At 50.8% G+C, this 22,183-nt stretch overlaps 1 protein-coding gene across 1 annotated transcript in view; it reads left to right on the top strand.

The window, feature by feature from the left end:
* The first annotated feature begins 11,171 nt into the window (after positions 1 to 11,171).
* AMBP (alpha-1-microglobulin/bikunin precursor) overlaps positions 11,172 to 22,183 on the top strand; it is a 23,181-nt gene continuing 12,169 nt past the window's right edge. The window contains exons 1-6 of the mRNA XM_034793836.1: positions 11,172 to 11,396; positions 13,381 to 13,523; positions 14,675 to 14,751; positions 15,498 to 15,611; positions 16,153 to 16,254; positions 20,603 to 20,640. Coding sequence (XP_034649727.1) covers positions 11,277 to 11,396; positions 13,381 to 13,523; positions 14,675 to 14,751; positions 15,498 to 15,611; positions 16,153 to 16,254; positions 20,603 to 20,640 — 594 coding nt within the window. The 5' untranslated portion in view covers positions 11,172 to 11,276. The remainder of the gene's footprint in view (positions 11,397 to 13,380; positions 13,524 to 14,674; positions 14,752 to 15,497; positions 15,612 to 16,152; positions 16,255 to 20,602; positions 20,641 to 22,183) is intronic.

Here is a 22,183-nt window from a genome sequence, read left to right as displayed (position 1 = left end):
GGATGGCAGGAGAGAGATCACTTGATCATTGCCTGTTAGGTTCACTCCCTCTGGGGCACCTGGCATTGGCCACTGTCGGTAGACAGAATACTGGGCTAGACGGACCTTTGGTCTGACCCGGTACGGCCTTTCTTATGTTCTTATGTAAGAGTGCACTTTGCTGAGGCCAGAGTGTTACATTGTGTTATTTTACACACACAGATTGACTGGTTTACGGAGGAGGGCTATTGATTCAGGGGGCTGCATCTCTGTATTGTAAGGCAAACAAAATCAATCCTGGTTTTCACAAAATAAAACTTTATTGTGCAGTACTAACAAAGGCTGGTGGCTCGGAGCTGCATGCCAGGTCAGTGTCCTGTATTCGCAGCAATTCTCCTTATAGGGATGAGTGGAAGGACGTAGATGGCCCCATGAAGAAAGCTTTGCTGTCCACACATTGTATTGGCTCTGCAGTGTTTCTCTTTGGGTGCTGCATTCCCTAAAGCATCAGTTTGTGTTGCCTGAGGATATCTTGTTGCACTCATCAGAACTTCTGTCTTTCATCTCAGTCCATTGTCCCACCATTCCCAGGTCTCTCGGGCTCCAGAGTCAGCAGCCTGAACCAGTTCTGAGTACGTCTCCTCTTGTCCATTTCTAATTTCCTCCTTATAGTGATAAGACTCTCAGCAGGTGTACAAGGGACAGGTCTCCAGAATACCCCAGACAAGGCACTGTTACACAGCCAGACTGAGCCATTGTTAAATTTTAGGCGTTAGAGACAGATGCTGGCAGATATATCCCTCATGAGAGTATCAAAGGCCCAGAGAAGGCTGCTACTGGGAGGGCTCATGATCACCCAAGGACATCCACTGCTGGCTTCTTCACAGTGAAGATGCTCCCAAGAGCAGTGTGTCTCCCCTCAGGGCCACTCTCACCAGGGCAAGAGCCTCCTCAGCTTCAGCGCTTCCTGGGTCTGACCTTGGAGCATTCAGCCCCCTGTTCACACTGTGAGCTCCCTGCAGCGAGTCCACCTGGATGGGACCAAGGGGCCCTGCACCCCAGCTCCCCAGTCAGCAGTGTCTCAGCCAATGGAATCAAACAGAAGGTTTATTAGTTGACGGAAACACAGCATAGAACAAATCTTATTAGCACAGAAAGCAGGAAGTTACAGCAAAGTCCATGGGGGGGGAGGAGTGGATCCAGAGCCCGGGGCTCTCCCTTCCCTCCTCACCCCCCCCATAGAGTCCCAAACCAGGAGACTGACTCCTTCTAGTGGCCCAGCCTCAGTCATGCCCAGCAGCCCCATCTCCAGGTCACTTGGTCTCTTTGTTCTCTAACACCTTCGGCTGGCTCTTTGCATTTGCAGAGGATGGGCTCCGGCCATCAGTTGCCAGGCAACCGTGTCAGTCATTTGTTCCCAGGCAGACATTCAGTAGTCACATCTGCCCTCTAGGGTGTCTCTGTAATGATCACACACCCTTATCCCACCACCTAGATACTTGAATGATACATAGGGGAAACTGAGGCACACACAATATTCAGAGAAAACATTAAGAACATTCCCACTTCGCCACACCTAGCAAGGCAGAAAAAACAAGCTGCTGTGCTTAGAAATGTCCAGGCAAAGATCAGACACTACCTGCTTCATAAGTTTGGTGAAATTGTCCCTGAGGGCTGGAAAGTGGAGAGCCCCTGTACCTACCATATAGTGAGGTAATCTGTCCAAATCAACCTCCTACCTGATCTAGCAACACACAATTTCTACGTCTTTCCTCACTCTAACCACAGCATGCAAGTAATGTGTTTTGGGCTTGAAAACCTGCATCCAGATTACAATGCGTTTTCTGCAGACTCATGTAGTTTGAATGCTCAGTTATTGGTTTGTGTGTAGCTTACAAATCAATGCCAGTGGGTGTTTGGTTGGCTTGCAATGGGTTTCATTGTATGTGGTTACAGACAAGCAATGCCTGAAAACATATGTACCTGGAATGCAAGTAAAAGTATTGGGCAAAAGTATTTATTTGGGAATGCTTCTGGCTCTTTTCTCCTTTTTTTTCCCTCTAGTACGGCCAGTCTATACGCTTAAAATACCCTGGATATGTGGGGTTGGCAATCACGCTAATTCAACATCCTGCTGCCCCCTGCAGGCTCTGTTGCAGCAGCCTCAGCAGAGACCGGAGAGGGAATGAGGCAGAAGAACAGAGGTGTTATAGAATCATAGAATAGCAGGGTTGGAAGGGACCTCAAGAGGTCATCTAGTCCAACCCCCTGCTCAAAGCAGGACCAATCCCCAACTAAATCATCCCAGCCAGGGCTTTGTCAAGCCTGACCTTAAAAACCTCCAAGGAAGGAGATTCCACCAACTATCTAGGTCAGTGGTTCTCAAACTAGGGCTGCCGCTTGTTCAGGGAAAGCCCCTGGCGGTAGCCAGTGCATCCCTTGGCCCGCACCGCTTCCTGCAGCTCCCATTGGCCTGGAGCGGCGAACCACGGCCACTGGGAGCTGCGATTGGCTGAACCTGCGGACGCGGCAGGTAAACAAACTGGCCCAGCCTGCCAGGGGCTTTCCCTGAACAAGCGGCGGCCCTAGTTTGAGAACCACTGATCTAGGTAACCCATTCCAGTGCTTCACCACCCTCCTAGTGAAAACGTTTTTCCTAATATCCAACCTAAACCTCTCCCACTGCAACTTGAGACCATTACTCCTTGTTCTGTCATCTGCTACAACTGAGAACAGTCTAGATCCATCCTCTTTGGAACCCCCTTTCAGGTAGTTGAAAGCAGCTATCAAATCCCCCCTCACTCTTCTCTTCTGCAGACTAAATAATCCCTCAACCTCTCTTCATAAGTCATATGCTTCAGCCCCCTAATCATTTTTGTGTCTCAACACCTGCCTTGGCCAGCGAGGCCTGGAGGCTCAGTCTTCCACATTGTGATGTTCCCCTGGTGTTATCTGGACCGATGATCTGCTAGGTCAGAGATCGGCAACCTATGGCACACGTGCCAAAGACGGCACGTGAGCCGATTTTTAATGGCACACTGCGGCTGCCACTGGCCCCGCTCAGCGCGCTGCCGAACCCCAGCAATGGGCTGAGTGGGGCCCGTTCTTCTCCGCCCCCCGCCTACTGCTCTCTCTGGCGAGGGCAGGGGGCAGAAGCAAGCTTGGTCCTGCTGCTGTAGGGCAGCCTCCACTGGCAGCCAAGCTTCCCTCTCCCCTGCCTCTTCCCCCAGCGTGTTGTGTCGTGCTCCGCCTCCTCTCCCCCCTGCCGCCGATGGCCCTTGCGAGGGAGGGGAGAAGAGGAGCCCTCGCTGCTCAGACTGGGAAGGAGGCGGAGAAGAGGCAGGAGTGGGGCCTTGGGGAAGAGGGGTGGAATCAGAGTGTAACACTCCAGCCCCCTGCCGTGAGCTGCTCAGGGCAGGGGGCTGGGAGCACCCCCCTGATCCCAGCCCACCCCAAGCCCTCTGCCCTGACCCCTGCACCCCCCTCACACCTCAGCCCCTTGCACCCCCACCACATCCCCAGCCCTGACTCTGGCACCCCCCACACATACCCAGCCCCCCCACACCCCATACCCTGACTCCTGCACCCTCCTCACACACACCCTGCCCTGACTCCTGCACTCCCCACACATCCCCAGCCCCCCCCACCCCATGCCCTGACTCTTGCACCCCCCACATCCCCACCCTGAGCACCAAACGGGAGCTCCTGCACCCCCCCAATTCCCACCTGCACCCCTTGCACCAAATGGGAGCTGCCCAAGTAAGCGCTCCACACCCAAACCTCCTGCCCCAACCCTGAGCCTCCTCCCTCATTCTAGCTCCTGGCCAGACCCTGCACCCGAACCCCCAGCCTGTTCCTTCACCCCCAGCCCTGTGCTCAGTGCACCTCCACCTTCAGCTCAGTGCAGAGATAGAGGAAGAGAATGGGCCAGAAACAGGGAGAAGGTAGGTACCCACTCTATGTGGGAAAGGCCGGGACCCCAGACCGGCAGCGGGCTGAATGGGGCCAGCAGCCAGGACCCTGGCTGGCAGGAGCCAGCGGACAGAACCCCAGACCGGCAGCTGGCTGAGTGGGGCCGGCAGCCAGGACCCTGGCTGGCAGGAGCCAGCGGACGGAACCCCAGACCGGTCTGGGGTCCCAGCACCCGGCCCCGCTCAGCCTGCTACCGGTCTGAGGTTCTGGCTGCCGGCCCCTTGCCAGCCAGGGTCCCGGCCACAGGCCCCGCTCAGCCCGCTGCCGGCCTAGGTGAATGGAACCCCAGGCCAGCAGTGGGCTGAGCAGGCCAGCGGCATAAGTTCAGCATTTTAATTTAATTTTAAATGAAGCTTCTTTAACATTTTGAAAACCTTGTTTACTTTAAATACAACAGTAGTTTAGTTATACAATATATAGACTTATAGAGAGAGACCTTCTAAAAAACGTTAAAATGTATTACCAGCACGTGAAACTTTAAATTAAAGTGAATAAATGAAGACTCGGCACACCACTTCTGAAAGGTTGCCGACCCCTGTGCTAGGTCACTCCAGTCCTTGACTCTGGGAATCAGCCCTACCCTGCTCCCACTCCTGGGCTGTTCACGCACAGCCTCTGGCATGTAAGCTGCTCCCAGCTACATGAGTGAGCACTTTTGGCCAGCCGCTGCTTGGATTGTGCAACTGAATGACACTAGCCAATATCTCCGGCCCCAGACACAACCCAAGGAACCTCCGTCTTGTAGTGTCCAGTTATGCCCGCTGGACGCTGTAAGCTTATAGGAGTTCATCAATTTAACAAAGAAAATTGATATGTACCAGGCTTGTTATCCCAAGGGGAGTCTCTGACATTTTTCAAACCAAACGCACTGCTTCAGGTAGAATAAAAAAACGAATTTATTAACTACAAAAGATAGATTTTAAGTGATTATAAGTCAAAGCACAACAAGTCAGATTTGGTCAATGAAATAAAAGCAAAACGCATTCTAAGTTGATCTAACACTTTCAGTGCCCTTACAAACTTAGATGCTTCTCACCACAGGCTGGCTGGTTGCCCTCCAGCCAGGCTCTCCCCTTTGATCAGCGCTTCAGTCACTTGGTGGTGATGTCTGTAGATGGAAGTGGAAGAGAGAGAAAGAGAATGGCAAACGTCTCTCCCTTTTATCATCTTCTTTCTTCCCTCTTGGATTGCCCTCCCCCGCTTCAGAGTCAGGTGAGCATTACCTCATCGTAGTCCCAAACTGATCAAGGGAAGGAGGATGAGTCACTCGAGAGTCCAACAGATCCTTTGCTGCCTAGGCCAGTGTCCTTTGTTCCTGTGAGGCTGGGCTGGGTTTGTTCCATACATGCCCTGATGAGGTGTGAACTGCCCCTCTGCTCCTGGAGAATTTTTGCCTGGGCTTGTTTTAAGCCATGAGGACATATTTTCAGACTCATAACTATATACATGAAATTACAACAACAACTATATACATGAAATTACTATAACAATGCTCAGTGCATCATGAGCCTTCCGAAGGCACACGAAATGTCCAAACTTGCATTGGAATCCACACAATTATATTATAAGGATGAACATGGGGGTGCAGGGTGTTCCCCCAAGGTACAGAGAATCACACACATATTTTCAGCAAGGCCATTTTCCTGTCTGTAACCCCAGCCCTATGTGCAGTGAGATGTTCAGCAGCCAGGGTGCCTCATTGCCGGGGGTGTCTCCCTCTGCCTGGGGGCACCTACAGTACAGGCTATATCTCTGCCCACAGAAAGCTACAGCACCCAGCATTCTATCTGGGACTAGCCCCTGCAGTGCCTGAGCACAAGTGTGACAGAGCCGTGACCCACCTCCTGATCTCTGAAAAATGGAGGGTGCTAATGGATGGAATCTGGGCCCAGCATCATTTACACTAATGTCAGGATGGCTCATGTGGCTGCACCTGCATCCTTCCTTGTAGCCTGCAAGGCCACAGTCCTCTGGTGGAGGAAAATAGAAAGGAGCATGAACTCTGGCAACTCAAGTGGAAGAGAATAATGAGGTGGTCAAAACAGAATTTGAAGAGCAACCAGCCAAGGACACAAAAAACTAACAGCAAAATTTTTTAAGTACATCAGAAGCAGGAAACCTGCTGAACAACCAGTGGGACCACTGGACAATCGAGGTGCTAAAGGGGCACTCAGGGAAGACAAGGCCATTGCAGAGAAGCTGAATAAATTCTTGGCATTGCTCTTCGTTGCAGAGAATGTGAGGGAGATTCCTACACCTGAGCCATTCTTTTTAGGTGACAAATCTGAGGAACTGTCCCAGATTGACGTGTTGATAGAGGTTGTTTGGGAACAAATTGATAAATTAAACAGTAATAAGTCACCAGGACCAGATGGTATTCATCCAAGAGCTCTGAAGGAATTCAAATATGAAACTACAGAACTACCAACTGAGGTATGGAACCTATTGCTTAAATCAGCTTCTGTACCGGATGGCTGGACGGTAGCTAATGTAATGCTGGTTTTGTAAAGGACTCCCAAGGCAATCCCGGCAATTACAGAGTGGTAAGTATAACTTCAGAACCAGTCAAATTGGTTGAAACTCTAGTAAAGAATGGAATTATCAGACACAGAGATGAACATGCTGTGTTGGTGAAGAGTCAACAGCGCTTTTGTAATGGGAAACCATGCCCCCCCAATCTATTAGAATTCTTTGAGGGGATCAATAGGCATGTGGAGAAGGGTAATCCAGTGCATATAGTGTACTTGGACTTTCAGAAAGCCTTTGACAAGGTCCCCCATCAAAGCCAGGGGCGGAGAACTTTTTTTGGTATCAGGGGCCATTGACCCACCGAAAAAATCAATGGTGGGCCACACACGTTCAACTCAACTGCCCAGGGGTGCAGAGGCCCCGAGCCTCGGTGTCATCGTCCCCCTCCCTCCCCCTGTGGGGCTGGAGTCGCAAGTGCTAGCTTGCCCCACTGTGGGGGGAAGCCCCAAGCTTCTGTGCCCTCGCCCCCGGTGGGTGAGTTGAACATGTGTGACCCGCAGGCCGGATAAAAATGAGCAAGGGGCCAGATCCAGCCTGTGGGTCGTAGGTTCCCCACCCCTGCTCTAAGCAAAGTAAGCAATCATGGGATGAGAAGGAAGGTCCTCTGCTGGATCAGTAACTGGTTAAAAGAGAGGAAACAAAGGGTAGGAATAAATGGCCAGTTTTCAAAGTGGAAAGAGGTAAATAGTAGGTCCCACAAAGATCTGGACTGGGACAGTCAACCGATTCATAAATGATCTGGAAAAAGGGGTAAACAATGAGACGGCAAAGTTGGCAGATGATATAAAGTTACTCAAGATAGTTAAGTCCAAAGCAGACTATGAAGAGTCACAAAACTGGGTGAATGAGCAACTATACATATAAAATGATGGGGTCTAAATTAGCTGTTATCATTCACGAAAGAGATTTTGGAGACATTGTGGATAATTTTCTGAAAACAATCACCCAATGTGCAGCAGCAGTCGAAAAAGCTAACAGAATGTTAGGAACCTTAGGAAAGGGGTAGATAATAAAACAGAAAATGTCATCATTCCACAATATAAATCCATGGTATAACCACATCTTGAATACTTCATGCAGATGTTGTTGCCCCATCTCAAAAAAGATATATTGGAATTGGAAAAGATACAGACAAGGGCAACAAAAATGACCAGGAGTATAGAACTGCTTCCATATGAGGAGAGATTAATGAGACTGGAACTATTCAGCTTGGAAAAAAGACGACTAAGAGAGGATATGATGAAGATCTATAAAATTGTGACTGGAGAAAATGAATAATGTAGGGTTATTTTCCCCTTCACATAACACAAGAACCAGGGGTCAGCCAATGAAATTAATAGGCAATAGGTTTAAAATTAACATAAGCAAAGTATTTCTTCACACAACGCAGTCAACCTGTAGAACTCATTGCCATGGGACATTGTGAAGGCCAAAAGTATAACTGGGTTCAAAAAAGAACTAGATAAATTCATGGAGGATAGGTCCAGCAATGGCAATTAGCCAAGATGGTCAGGAACGCAACCCCATCCTCTGGGTGCACCCCTAGCCTCTGACTGCCAGAAGTTGGGAATGAATGACAGGGGATGGATCACTCACTGATTGCCATGCTCCTGGTTACTCCCTCTTGGGCACCTGACACCGGCCACTGTCAGAAGACAGGATACTGGGCTAGATGGACCATTGGTCTGACCCAGTCTGGCTGTTCTTAGGTTCTATTCCCACTCCAGGTTCATGACCGTTTAGGCCACTTTTGGGGATGCTACCCTTTGGGTCAGATGCTGAACCAAGCTGTTGTTTGCCAGTGGGTGTCCATGTGGAAGTTAAAACCCCAAGTGCTTACTGAGGTGGCCCACCAATATTTCCCCTCTAATACACCCGTTCCACAGCTTTGTGCCAGCTATTATTGTGCAGACCGTGGTAGCTCCATTTCACTACAGGCATTGAGCTCTAGTTTTTGTAGAACATCTCTGGATTCCTCAAGTATAACAGACTCCAAACAAGGTCAGTTCAAAATGACACATGGAAGTACAGGCTCCAGCCTATCTCCTAGGCCTCCATCGAGGCTGAATTGGTCCATGCATCAGGACAGAGCTCATCTGGGAGTGGCCAGGCAGTTGCCCACCATTACAAGGAGCCAGTTGTTAAAACAGTGCTTAGGAGAGAAGCTCCCAAATGTTTGTGGCTGTCTTCATAGACCTCAGTATCATGTCACTGCAACCTCTCTCTGCTGACACTCACTCGCAGGCATGCTGTTGTTCTGGACCACTCTTGGCAACACAGAAATTTATATGCCCAGCTTTATTGGCCAGTGACATGCACCCAGGTGTGGGAAGCTAATGCCTCTCCCACACAGCTCCACACTTGAGAAAGAGAGTGGAAGATCTTGCACTAGCAAATGGCATCCTAGGTGAAGGCTGAAGTCAGTGTTTAGTTAAACATTCCTTCAGCTTTAAAAATTGAAGGTGTTCTCAGTTACAAAGGTGAGGGAGTAAAGTCAGCTGGTAACTCATGCCTCTCTCAGGCAAAACACCCATTGGCTTGGGTTCCAGAAGAAGATATTGGAAAATTCTGCGGGGGTGGGGGAAAAGGGCAGAATGGAGTTTGCAGCCAGCTTCTTTGGTTCTGCTGCTTTATTTGCAAATATTAGGTTAAACCCCTTGATTTTAAACTTTTTTTTTGTTTTTTTTGTTTTGTTTTGTCCTTTGCTCTGTTTGCAGTTTCCCTCTCACTGTTTGGTTTAGTTAATCAGTCTTTGAAGACAAACAGTCATGGGGAACAGCAAGGGGAACATGAAGCCAACCTGGCCTTGCCTGGCTGATCTGGATTAAACCCTTTTCATTACTACTATCGGACAGTGAAAGAGCCTCTGTGGGGCTGGAGGTTAATGGTTCATTGTCAGTGGCTAAGATTCATCGCGGTGTGGCTATGCCGACAGCGAGTTAATTATGGCTGATGGTTACATGATGGCTTCCAGAAGAGATTGAAGTGGGAACTGATGCAAACACAATATTTGTCACAACCTCTGATTCTATCTGTGGAGGAGGAAACAGGAAGTTCGGCCATTTGTTGATTGCAGTAACCCATCAAATCCAATCTAAGTATAGATACAATCAGGGAGCTACACATGGAAAACATTGTCTTTCTTTCCATTCTCTATGGCTTCTAAGTAATCAAGGGAGAGAAGGCGTCTTCTGTGATGATTCCTTTGTTCACTGGCTGGTGGGTTAGTCCTAGAGAAGGAAAGTCTTACAGTTAAACATCAGGATGGAGGATTAAAAGACCTGGGATCTGTTCCTGGCTCTGTCACCGACTCACTCTGTGACTTTAGGCAGATCACTTCACTACTCTGTGCCTCAGTTTCCCCATCTGAAAAGTGGGCACAATGCTGCTTCCCTGCTGTTATAACATACAGAGCCACAGGCCTTCTTAAACAATGGGCTTTTATTTGGGAGCCATGAGCCACAAACAAAACAAGTGAGCTCCTGACTTCGTTCCTGGAGACCCTTCACTTTCCTGGACCCTTAGGACAGCACCGAGGCATCGAGTGGCTGAATGGCATTGCTGCAAGCATGTCTCACTGCACCTACATCACAGCGCAGGAGGAGGCTTCCGTCATCCCCATCAGAGGGGGTGTGTAGGGCTCAGCTGGAAGGTGCTAGAACAGGGGTCGGCAACCTTTCAGGAGTGCTGTGCCGAGTCTTCATTCATTCACTCTAATTTAAGGTTTCGCGTGCCAGTCATACATTTTAACGTTTTTAGAAGGTCTCTTTCTATAAGTCTATAATATATAACTAAACTATTGTTGTATGCAAAGTAAATAAGGTTTTTAAAATGTTTAAGACACTTCATTTAAAATTAAATTAAAATGCAGAGCCCCCTGGACCGGTGGCCAGGACCCGGGCAGTGTGAGTGCCACTGAAAATCAGCTCGTGTGCCACCTTCGGCACTCGTGCCATAGGTTGCCTACCCCTGTGCTAGAAAAACGCAGTGTTATTCTGACCAGCCTTTTAGCTCAGCACTTGTGAAGATATATTCGGTCTCAGGGCACAAACAAAAATAGCACCAAGGTTTCTCCTCCGAGTCTTTAGTGGACAGAGGTTCAAATCACCAAAATACAACTTAGTTCAACATGCTTCTCAGTCTGGGAGAGAAGCCCAGGGCTGGACTGAGGGGCATTGGCAGAGCTGCATGTGGAGATCCCAGGGCTGGATCAGCCATGGTGGTGGCAGGGGGGCAGGCTGTGGGTCAGGACTGAGGGGCATTGGCAGAGCTGGGCATGGAGAGATCCCAGGGCTGAACAAAGGGCACAGGCAGAGCTGTGAGGAGCAAGCTTTGTTCTATCCAGGACTATCAGTCCCTCATTTTCAAGACACTTGAATTCACACAAAGCTATTTGACAGTGGCTGCTGCTAACAACGTCTAAAATGCTGCTGGTTGTTGGGTTAACCCTGTTGCTGCTTTGCCAGGGAAAGAAGTTCATCTCTGTTTTGCAGCAAAATAGCCCACCAAACAATGTGAATGGGTCAGCCACCTGAAAGGCACAAGCAATGCTGTGGCGCTTCACAGAAGCTTGGTCCAGAAGTCTCCATTTCCCCGAGCCTGCACTGTCTGGATCCATCAGGGCTGCGCTCTCTGTTTGATTGGCTGCCTGGGATGTACTCCGACATGCTCTGCCCACCCACGGCCATTCACCTCTTGCCGTGGCCAGGGGTTTGGAGTTCACATTGTGCAACGTCCACGTTCCAGGGCTGAGTCTGTCCATTCTGAAGCTGAGGGGCACAACCGACCTCGGAGCCATGAAGTTCCAGGAGTTCTTCTTCCTTCTCTTTCTTGCCAATCTGCCCACAGCCAGAGGGAGCCCGATTGGGAGCCAAGCCCAGGATATCCAAGTGCAGGAGAATTTCGACCCCGAACGGGTAACAACTGTCTAGCTCTTACATTAACTCTCAGGGGCAGATTAGAAAAGTGAAGTGTGTTTTGTCTCTAAAAATGTCAATATTTTCAATCATCGTCTCAGGTCCTCTTCCAACAAGAGCTGGGCCAGAGCTGGAAGGGTCTCGCTCTGATCCACATCAATTAGAGGGATACAGAGCTGGGGTGCTAGTGTGGGTGCTCCTGTGATGAATATGTATTGGGATAGGTGCTGCATCTCACTGCGGACACCCTGATAGGAAGTCCTTAAGTGTGTGCAGAGGGGAAAGTGAATGAGTGAGTCTGTGTGATATAACAGATATGGACAATGCACCTTTCCCATGTAGGGTGCCCATGTGCATGCCTGGGGGGGCTGTAGGATTTGTATCAGACAGGGAACAATTTGTTATGTGGAAAAGAATCAGCGTACGTTGCAGTGGGCGCAACCAGTCAAGGGAATCTGAGGGGAAACTATCTCGTGGGCAGAGCTGCCAGACTCTGGAGCCAAGTGGTTCCCCGTCAGATTTCTTTTAAGTGGCATTTAATAGACAACACTTTTCAAAGGCCACCCTGAGAAGGACTCAGACTGCTTGCCAGGCTGAGATGGGGTGTGGATTTCAGGGTGTCTACACTGTACCAGTGCAGCGCGGGTGGGGAAGAGAGCTCTCCGTTGGCACAGCAAAACCACCTCCATGAGCGGCAGAAGCCGTGTTGGCAGGAAAAGCTCCCTCCAACATAGCGCTGTGCACATGAATGCTTATGTCGTGTAACTTATGTCATTTGGGGGGTGGAATATTCACACCCTTGAAAGACATAAGTTTTGCTGACACAGGCTGTAGTGCAGACATAACCTATGTATCTATCTAGGCCAGTGCTCCCCAAACTTTTTACCTCATGCCCCCCCTTGCCCCTGTATGTGCCCCTCCCCCTAGAATCAGGGCCGGGAGTGGGGCTGCAGCTCCAGGAGCAGGGCGGACATGGATGGGGTAAGGAGGCCAAGGCTGGGGCCTCGGCCGGGGGTGGGGCCAGGAGTGGGGCACGGGGCCTCAGCCAGGGGTGGGGTCAGGAGCCCTGAGCACGGTGCTGGCAGCTAGGGCCCCGGGCACAGGGCCAGGAGTGGAGGCCCGGGCATGGGGCAAGCAGCCAAGGCTGGGGCCAGGAGCGGAGCTGGGTGGCACTCCCTCCCCTCCTCCCATGGGGCTGGCCTAGGCCCCAGCTGCGCCCCTCCCCAAATGTTCTTCTGCCCTCCCCCCAGGGGCATGCCCCACAGTCTGGGGACCTCTGATCAAGGCTTTGTACTGTGCATTAACTACTTCGTCTCTTCTGCTTTCTTCAGCCTTGGCACAAGCTGTTGGTCAGACACATGGCTATAGGGCTGGCCCAGTGGTGTAATATGCAGCTATGTGAGAAGAAGGGTTTGGAGCTTGAGCCCAGCAGGGAAGGAACAGCTAGCGTTCAGCAGCAGCTGTCCCTGCTGCCCCACAAGCAGAGTCAGGAGGCCGTGGGTCTGACACTAAGTTGGGAGGGCAAGTAGAAGTGCATTAGCCAGATGTTTCTGGACAACCCACAGCGAAATAGTTAATGATGTTAACATTAAATTGCAATCATTAGATTTTGGAATTCATATACCGTGGAGATGTATGGGGTAGCTCACCCCTCTTAGCATTATCATTGGTGCAGGCTGGCTCAGGCCTGGTTCACACTCACAGAGCTTGCTGTACAGCCAGAAGACCTGGGACCTGCTCCTGAAAAGCCTAGAACCCCGCTGAAGTCTGTGGGATTTGTAGGGGCTCAGTCCCAGACCTATTTGGGCACCTGAGCTGACCCTTGGTGCCCCACAAGATCAGGCTCATCAGTATTTTGCAATGAGAGTTTAAACTCTGCAGAAAACCCTGAAAATTCCCCAAATCCTCAGCAGAGCTGGAATGTCCCTGGCCTGCCTGTGGCGCAGGGTGGGGCAATCACAGGCTGTGCTTTCCTTTCTCCTAGGTATATGGGAAATGGTACGACATTGCCACTGGCACAACATGCAAATGGATGAAGCAATACAAGGATAAATTCAACATGGGCACGCTGGTGCTGGCACCAGGGCTGACCAGTAATCAGATCAGCACCACCAGCACCAGACTCAGGTAGGCGTTACCCGAAACACAGGAACACAACTTGGGCGTACTGTGCACCCAGGAGACTCAGAGCTGCAGCTCCCTTCAGTGGGCCTGATTTTCAGAGCTGCTGCCCCCTGCAGGTCCCACTGGCTTCAGTCGGACGGTCCTGAAAATCAGACCCATTGCAATTATAATGTGGAGATATACCTATCTTGTAGAACTGGAAGGGACCCTGAAAAGTTATTGAGTCCAGCCCCCTGCCTTCACTAGCAGGACCAAGTACTGATTTTGCCCCAGATCCCTAAGTGGCCTCTTCAAGGATTGAACTCATAATTCTAGATTTAGCAGGCTAATGCTCAAACCACTGAGCTATCCCACCCCCCCAATTCAGTATTGCAGGGGGTCTGCTTACATACCGCCTGCTGCAATGCTGGACACAGCACTCCCCCATCTTTGCCTGAGATTAACCAGCTACAAAATGGGGGTTTCGCTAGACAGCCTGTTCATGAAACCCTTTGAGATCTGGGGGTGAAATGAGAGGAGAGTCTGGGCACAGCGGGAAGGAGCTAAAGGAGAAATTAATTCTGAATCCCAGGCATCTCTTGGTTGGAATTGCAACCTGGAAGGAGGGAATGAATTTCAATGGAAATACAGACCTTCAGAACCTACCCACGTGATTAAGGGACCCCCTGAACAGACACACAAGTTGATTGCAGACCCGTTATCTACTCCAGCTGAGGAGCAAGTCTAGCTTTGACTAATGCTGATGTGACTGGAGGTGCCTGGGACCTTTTGACTTGGCAGCATCAAAAGATGTTTACACGGGCTCCTCCCTGCTTCCAGCACCAAAGCCTAAAAAGCCTTAAAATGACAGTACAAAATAAAAGGAGACAAAACTGCTCGGTACTGTCCCACTATACTAGTCATGCAGGCTCAAATCCTGCTCCTTCCTCCTCATCTGTGGATGCCCAGGTCCACCAGATTCATTGGGGCCAAAAGTCGGGGGGAGTTGGAGGTCTCTTGTGATGGGTGCTGGGGTGAGGGCAGGGCCAATGGATCCACAGCCCTAGGGGCCTACAGTGCATCACTTGGCAGTGACTAAAGAACTCTGATGGCCCGTGGTTGCAGTGGGACTGGGAATAGCTGCAGTTATTAGAGGTTTTCTCTCTCCTTCCCAGGCAAGGTGTCTGCACGCAGGTTTCTGGAGAGTACCAAAAAACCGACATACCTGGAAAATACACCTACTATAACCCTAGTAAGTGTGGGAAGGACAACTTTGGTTTTCTCCTAGAGCTGCATGTACTTAGAACCATTGGATGCAGAACTTGATGTAAAAAGAGAAGGGACGACAGCCCAGCAAGGAGTAAGGCGGGGATGAAACGAAGGGAAGCAAAATGCAACCAGCTACCTGGGATGGAAATCTAGTAGAGACTGTGAAACAGTCTCCCAATGGGCGTGGTAGAAGCTCCGTGGCTTAGGACATTTAAATCCAGGCTTTGGGATAAAGGTCTGAAGAAAGTAGTACAGTGGCCAATCCTGTTCCAGATCTCTTCCTCCTCTAACTTTGAAGATCCCCCAACAGCAGTCGTAAATAAAAGTCCTGTCAGTTTCTCTTTTGAATCAGTTTAAGCTGTTTGTTTATTTTCGCCCAGTGTTTTTAACTCTCTTAGATGCGGTGAAGTTACCTGGGTATAAAATGAGCAGTGAATCATGGCCAGTGAAATCAGGTCACGTGCAGCGCATACACTGTGGGGTAGCCTTGGGGCCCTGCACAGATGGTACATCTCCCTGCAGTGAGGCCACGTTAGCTCAAACTGGCGCTACTTCAAAGCCACCATGGTTTAGGCAGAAGCAGCCAGGTTCAGCAAATAGCACAGGCTAGGACCCTGGCCCAGCTGCCACATTTCATCCAGCCCATTTTCAAAGGGCAGATTATCCCCTTTTCACATCCGTTTAGAGAAGTGCCCACTGGCGACTGTGTGTGTATTTCCTTTTCTGCAGGCTGGGACGTGACCATCGACTCCTATGTGGTGCACACCAACTATGAGGAATACTCCATCATTCTAATGCAGAAGAAAAGTAGCTTTGGACTGACCATTACAGCCAAACTCTATGGTACGTGTCTGTGACCAGGGCATCTGGCTGTGGCATTCGCAAAGTGCTCAGGCCCCTGCATCCATCACGGGGTGACAGTGAGGCTGTTGCCCTGGTGCTGTATGATCTGAGCTGTGTGGGGCTCAACACCTGTTCCAAACTGGAGAGTCTGGACCAGCCCAACTTTGGTCACAAGAGGCCTGAGTCCCCACACAATTATCCCCCCAATTGGGGGTCATTTGATCTGGCTTTGGCAGGGTCTGCTCAGGAGAGGCCCAGGGCTGGGGTGTCAAGGTTTGTGTCTCATCAGGATTGAGGTGCAATACAAATATTGGTCCTTACAAGTACTTGGCCATTGCTGGGGACAGGCTGATGGAGCAAAGATCTGACCTGGTACCTAAATGGTGTGTTCCACACACTGAGCTGGGGAGGGGAAGCTTGTTCAGAGTGGGCCTGCCTTGAGCTGCAGGAGCTTTGTGGGAGGGATGTGGGGGTGGGATTTCAGACCCTCTCCCAACCCAGACACCACTCACACACCTGCTGAAGTTTGGGTTCTCTCCAGGCAGGAGCCCGGAGCTGCGAGAAGACCTTATTGTGGATTTCAGGCAGTTTGCTCAGGAGATGGGGATTCCTGAGGACTCCATCTTCATCATGATTAACAAAGGTAACCCAGCTATGATCAGAGTGTCACTGCAGGGCCCCCCTCCTCCCCTTGGCCTCAGGCACCTCCATGGTCTGTATGTTCTGTGACTCGCCCACTCTTTCCAGACCACACTGTCCGCTCTAGCCCGACAGCAGGGAGGGAGAATGCAGCATGTCTGTGTGACGGGTTCCCCCTGGGATGCCACCTGGAACTGGCGTACCACTGAGTCTGCCTGACCCACAAGCCTGGGCTCCCTTTACACTGTATTGCTGTGACAGGCCCTCAAGCCCCCTCCAACACACATACAGGTAGGGACACACCCAGCTGCAGCTACACACACATGCTGAGATCTAGGGATTCTCTGCATGGGAAGGCTCAGCTAAGGCACCTCACAGTTCCTCAGGTATGCACCTCCGCCCCCCTTTGGAGTGTAAACCCAAAATTATATCATCTTACGCTGCACAGGGAACTGTACAGCACAAGCTTATGAAATTCGCCCCCTCCCTCGATGTGGAGGAAGATATGCAGCAGCTTACTGGCCCCAGTTTTGAGTCCCATACACTGGTTTTAGACAAAACAAAAACAAGTTTATTAACTACAAAAGATAGATTTTAAGTGATAGCAATCAGATCAAAGCAGATTACCTAGCAAATAAACTAAAACACAATCTAAGCCTAATATACTAAAGACACTGGATGTGAGTAGCAAATTCTCACCCTAAGTTTTGTTTTAGGCAGTTTGTAGAGATTCTTGAGGGCAAGCTGCACTTGTTTGAGCTTAAATTTCCAGGTATTCTTTTCACAGGCTAGAAACCCCTCTAGCCTGGGTTCAGCCCTTCTCCCTTAGTCTAGTCTTCGTTTCTCAGGTGTTTCCAGCAATCTTCTTGGGTGGGGAGTCAGTGGAGAACCACAATTGTGTCACTCCCCTGCCTTAAATAGCTTTTGTATATGGCGGGAACCTTTTGTCTCCTCTCTTAGTTCCCACACCTGGTCAGTGGAAAAACAGTACCAGGTGATTTGGTCACATGCCCCTGTAGGGACACAGCAGCCATGACTTGTAGGCTGTTTGTAGCATCCTCAGGAAGGCCCCCAGGAAGGCTCCCTGGTGGGAGATTAGCATCTTCTAAGACCTTCTGTTTTTCCTACTGGCCCTTCCCAGCCAGCCATCTAGACTGATTGCATTCTGTCTAGTGGGCATTCCCCAGATGTAAACACATTTGTAATAGATGCATAGACAATATTCCTAACTTCAGATACCGAAATGATACATGCATACAAATAGGATAATCATATTCAGTAAATCATAAACTTTCCAATGATATCTCACATGCCTTATCTTGCAAAAAATACATCATAATTATGCCAAAATCATATCATAATAATATTACTATGAAGAATAAGGGGTGTAGTGCCACAGGTAGGTTGGAAGAGCAGAGAAGAGAAGTCATCCAGGGGCTTGAAGGGATGGACAAGAGGCAGGAAAGCGGGAGAAAGGAAGAGAGATCTGTGGTGAGTAAGAAGTAGCAGAGAGGAGCTGTGTGGAGACAAGGTGACTGGGCCGTCTCTGAATGGATCAGGCTCCCAGGCCCCACGCACCTTCAGCTACAGTCCAGAACAGAGCTGCATGATGGGCTCACAGGTGACCGGATGCTGTGATGATGGGCATGGGTTAGTTAGACAGCTGCAGGCCTCCAGGAGGCTTAGGCATAGTGCACCCCCAAGCAGCATCATTTCCCACTCTTGTGTAGAATGGGAACCTTGTCACCATTCCCAGCCCTGACGTGTCACTAGCACCCTCACTCGGCTGCTGGATCATTGCCCACACATGCTGCCCAGCTCCTGAATGCCAGGAGTCCCCCGGGAGGGAGGGGGAGTTCCTCCCACTCCTCCCACTTGCACTCCCTACCAGTGAGGTTGCATGCGTTTCCACTGACGAGTTAGACAGAATCCCCTCCATGAGCTCATGTGCTAGTTGGCCAGAGAGGTCCCTGGTGAGTGACAGTCCACACCCTGTTCAGCTCACTGCAGCAGCAGCTCTGCTGAGCCCCCCTGGTGGAGAAGGAAAAGGGCAAGAACCAGGGGCTGTACCAGGGCGGCTCGCCACCACGGAGTGCACAGTGCGGGGAGGGGGAGTGCCTGGGGAGAGCAGCATGAGGCTACAGTGGGGGAAGCTGTTGCAGAGTGTGATGAAAGGCTTCTGCAGAGAGACGCCTGAAACCAGGCAGCTGCCCTAGGCAGGGAGCCTGGGAGGAGGAAGAGAAACCTGGGGTTGGGACTTGGATTTTGAGTTTTATTTGTAGTTTATTTCATATGAATTAACCCAGTCCCCAAGGAGGAGTCCTTCTGGCCAAGGGAAAGCCTGAGGGACATTTTATTTGAACACTCCAAGAGGGGAAACTGAGGCTGACTATCTGTAGTGTGATCCTAGGCCCCAAGGGGGTGCATGGGCTGTGGCATTGGAAGGGCTGAACTAGGACACACAGTCACTCTGCATTTGAATCACTTGATGGGGAGCTCCCTATGGACACAGGAGGTAACTGCCCTGCCCTGCCCTGCTTGGCACTGGGGAGGCCCAGCTGGAGTGCTGTGTGCGGTTCTGGGTGCCGCACTTTAGGAAAGATGTGGACAAATGGGAGAGTCCAGAGGAGAGGAACAAAAATGATTAAAGGTCTAGAAAACCTGACCTGTGAGGAAAGGTTCAGAAAACTGGGCCTGCTTAGTCTTGAGAAATGAACACTGAGAGGGGATCTGACAACAGGCTTCAGACATGTTAAGGGCTGTTATAAAGATCACAGTGTCCACGAAGGCAGGACAAGAAGGAATGGGGGTAATCTGCAGCAAAGGAGATTTAGGCTGGCTGTTAGGACAGTGAAGCACTAGAATAGGTTAGTGAGGGAGGTTGCGGAATCCCTGTTGTGACGGGTTGGATCACAGAAACCCCCTTGGGAACTGCCAACTCATGTGCCAAGACTACTTCTGTCCCTGCTTTCCCTGCCAGCCTGGGACTCCAGCACCCTGTCTTGTTGAAGCAGACATGCCCGTCTGCTCCAACACAGACCTGGAGTCTGAACCACGTGCCCCAAAGCTGCAGACTTAACTGAAAGCAGCCCACAGAAGTGTTCCTGTCTTTAACACTCAGATGCCCAACTCCCAATGGGGTCTAATCCCAAATAAATCCATTCTACCCCGTATAAAGCTTATAGAGGGTAAACTCATAAATTGTTCGCCCTCTATAACACTGATAGAGAGATATGCACAGCTGTTTGCCCCCCCCCCCAGGTATTAATACATACTCTGAGTTAATTAACAAGTAAAAAGTGATTTTATTAAATACAGAACGTAGGATTTAAGTGGTTCCAAGTAGTAGCAGACAGAACAAAGTGAATTACCAAGCAAAATAAAATAGAACATGCAAGTCTATATCTAAGAAACTGAATACAGATAAAAACCTCACCCAGTAAGCTTCCTTTTACAGACTAGTCTCCTAGTCTGGGTCCAGCAATCACTCCCACCCCCTGTAGGGAGTGTCCTTTGTTCCAGTTTCTTTCAGGTCTCCTTGGGGGTGGGGAGGCTCTCTCTTTAGCCAGCTGAAGACCACATGGAGGGGTCTCCCACAGGCTTAAATAGACTATCTCTTGTGGGTGGAGACCCCACTCCTCTCTCCTATGCAAAGTCCAGCTCTAAGATGGAGTTTTGGAGTCACATGGGCAAGTCACATGTCCATGCATGACTCCGTTTTTACCAGCCAAGCCACATTCCTGGGAAGGCTCTGATGTGGACTGGCATCTTCAAGTTCATTGTTGGCTTAAGTGGTTTTTGATTGGGCACTTAATTTGCACTTTTCTCAAGAAGCTGACCAAATGCTCTAGCCTTTCTGTTCATGTGCACTATGGGGACACAGATACGCTGCATGGTCCATGAGAGCCTTGCCAGCCTATTCTCTAGCAATGCCTGGTACTACAGTCTGGGGCTGCCTTCACTTCTGTCACATAGGTCTTGGGGTGGTGGGAGAGAATCCAAGGGCCCAACCAGCTGCACCTGCCCATTCCTCCTGCCCTCACTCCGCCCGCTCTTGCCCGTGCCAGTTCCATGTAGTTCAGATCAGCCCCCACGAAGGGGCCATGCAGATAGCATGGAAGAGTGGTGGGATTCCTAAGCTTCACTCTGCATGCAGACTTGGGGGGAGCATGGGGCCTCCTGGAAGTCAGTAGAGTTTATCCCTGTAGACAGAGTGCACATGTGTCCGGCGATGATAGGGGTAAACTGGACAGAGTTGGGCAGGCCTGTTAGGAGCTGCCTCTCTCCACCAACAGCTTCCATCTCCTATCTCCCATCCTACTAACGCTCTCCTGTCCTGTCCCTTGGTGCAGGTGAATGTGTTCCTAGCGAGACCCAACCTGAACCCAAGGTGAGTCAATGGGGCTGGATGGAACCTCACAAGCTGAATTTCCTGGGTCTGCAGAGAGTTGTGCTGGAGCGTTAGGTGTCCCTCCAGAAAGTGCAGTCTGGAACTCCACGTTCGTTGTGGGATCCAGGCCGCTGGATTAAGGGGGCGCGTGCTGCTCAGGCTGGCAGCTCTTCAGAAGGGCCCAGCCTGGCTTTCTCAGCCACCTTGGGAGATGGCCCTTCACCAGCGCTGATGTCTCTTGATGTGCTTGTGGCTATGACGACAGTAGACTTGTAAGGAGCCTAGGGTTCAGTAGAACGAAATGGGCGCAAGGCAGCAGCGGCTCCAGGCACCAGAGCAGCAAGTGCGTGCCTGGGGCGGCAAACCACGGGGAGCGCCCTGCCGGTCCCTGTGAGGGCGCCAGTCAGGCAGCCTTCGGTGGCATGCCTGCGGGAGGTCCGCCAGTCCCGCGGCTTCGGCGGCAATTCAGCGGCGGGTACACCGAATCCGCGGGACCAGTGGACCTCCCGCAGGCAAGCCGCTGAAGGCAGCCTGACAGCCGTGCTTGGGGCAGCAAAAAAGCTAGAGCCACCCCTGGCGCAAGGGGTTAGCTTCTAAGCCGAGGAAAGACCCCATGAAGACGCCGCTTTGTTACATTTGATTTTACTTTAATGTTCCATGTTTGGTGCAAGTAGCCAGTTCTGGAGCCCCCTGTCCACCTGTGTGCCCCACCTGGACTCAGAGGGACCCCTTTCGAAGAGGGAGAAGGCATGTCAGTATCTGTGGCCTGTTCATACCTTAGGGCCAAGCCCTCCGCTGGGTAAATTGGTGCCAATTGGTGCCAACAGCCCTTTAATTAGTCTCAGATGTAGTGGAGGTTATTTGTGAGACACTTGGTCACTAGGAAGTGGTCTGAGACCACCAAACTCATGGCATACAGGGGCTATCAAATGGCCAATAACTTTTAGGTGACGAAGAGGCGAAAAGCCTCATGTCCCATTACCTGTTCCAGAAGTCCAGCTCCTGCCAAAAAGCAGGATGACCTAACATACGTTTTCACACAACACATACTTAGTCTGTGGAACTCACTGCTACAAGATATCACAGAGGCCAAGAGCAGAGCCAAACTTCACTGACTGGCACTGTGACTCCAGGTCATGCCACTTGGCTTGCGGGTCCTCAAATGGGGCACCCAGTGCAAGCTGCAGCTTTTGTTCTTGCCCCCCTCCCCCGGCCAGCCCTGGCAGTCCGTTCCTAGGGGTGCACATACTTCTTTGCCTGGTGGACGACAGCTGCTTGCTTCGTTACTGACTGCGCTGTTCGGGTTTGCTGGAGGAAGAAGCTCACTGGGTATCTCTGTGGAGCACAGTAGCTGTGCTAGCACTGCTCACGCTGAAATAGCAGCATGGCCACTGTGACACGGATGGACTAGCCGCTTGAGTACAGTCCGATGCGCTACCCGGGTATGTACTTGAGCAGCCAGCTGGAGCCCACCTGCCACAAGCAGAGATAGCGCTATACATCTACCCGAGCTGGGACTACACCCCCCAGCTGTCCCTCCCTC

The sequence above is a fragment of the Trachemys scripta genome, chromosome 17, assembly GCF_013100865.1.
Source record: "Trachemys scripta elegans isolate TJP31775 chromosome 17, CAS_Tse_1.0, whole genome shotgun sequence".
In the NCBI taxonomy this organism is placed as follows: domain Eukaryota; kingdom Metazoa; phylum Chordata; order Testudines; family Emydidae; genus Trachemys; species Trachemys scripta.
Note: the sequence above shows the minus strand (reverse complement) of the source record. Positions and strands in the feature narration are given on the sequence as shown.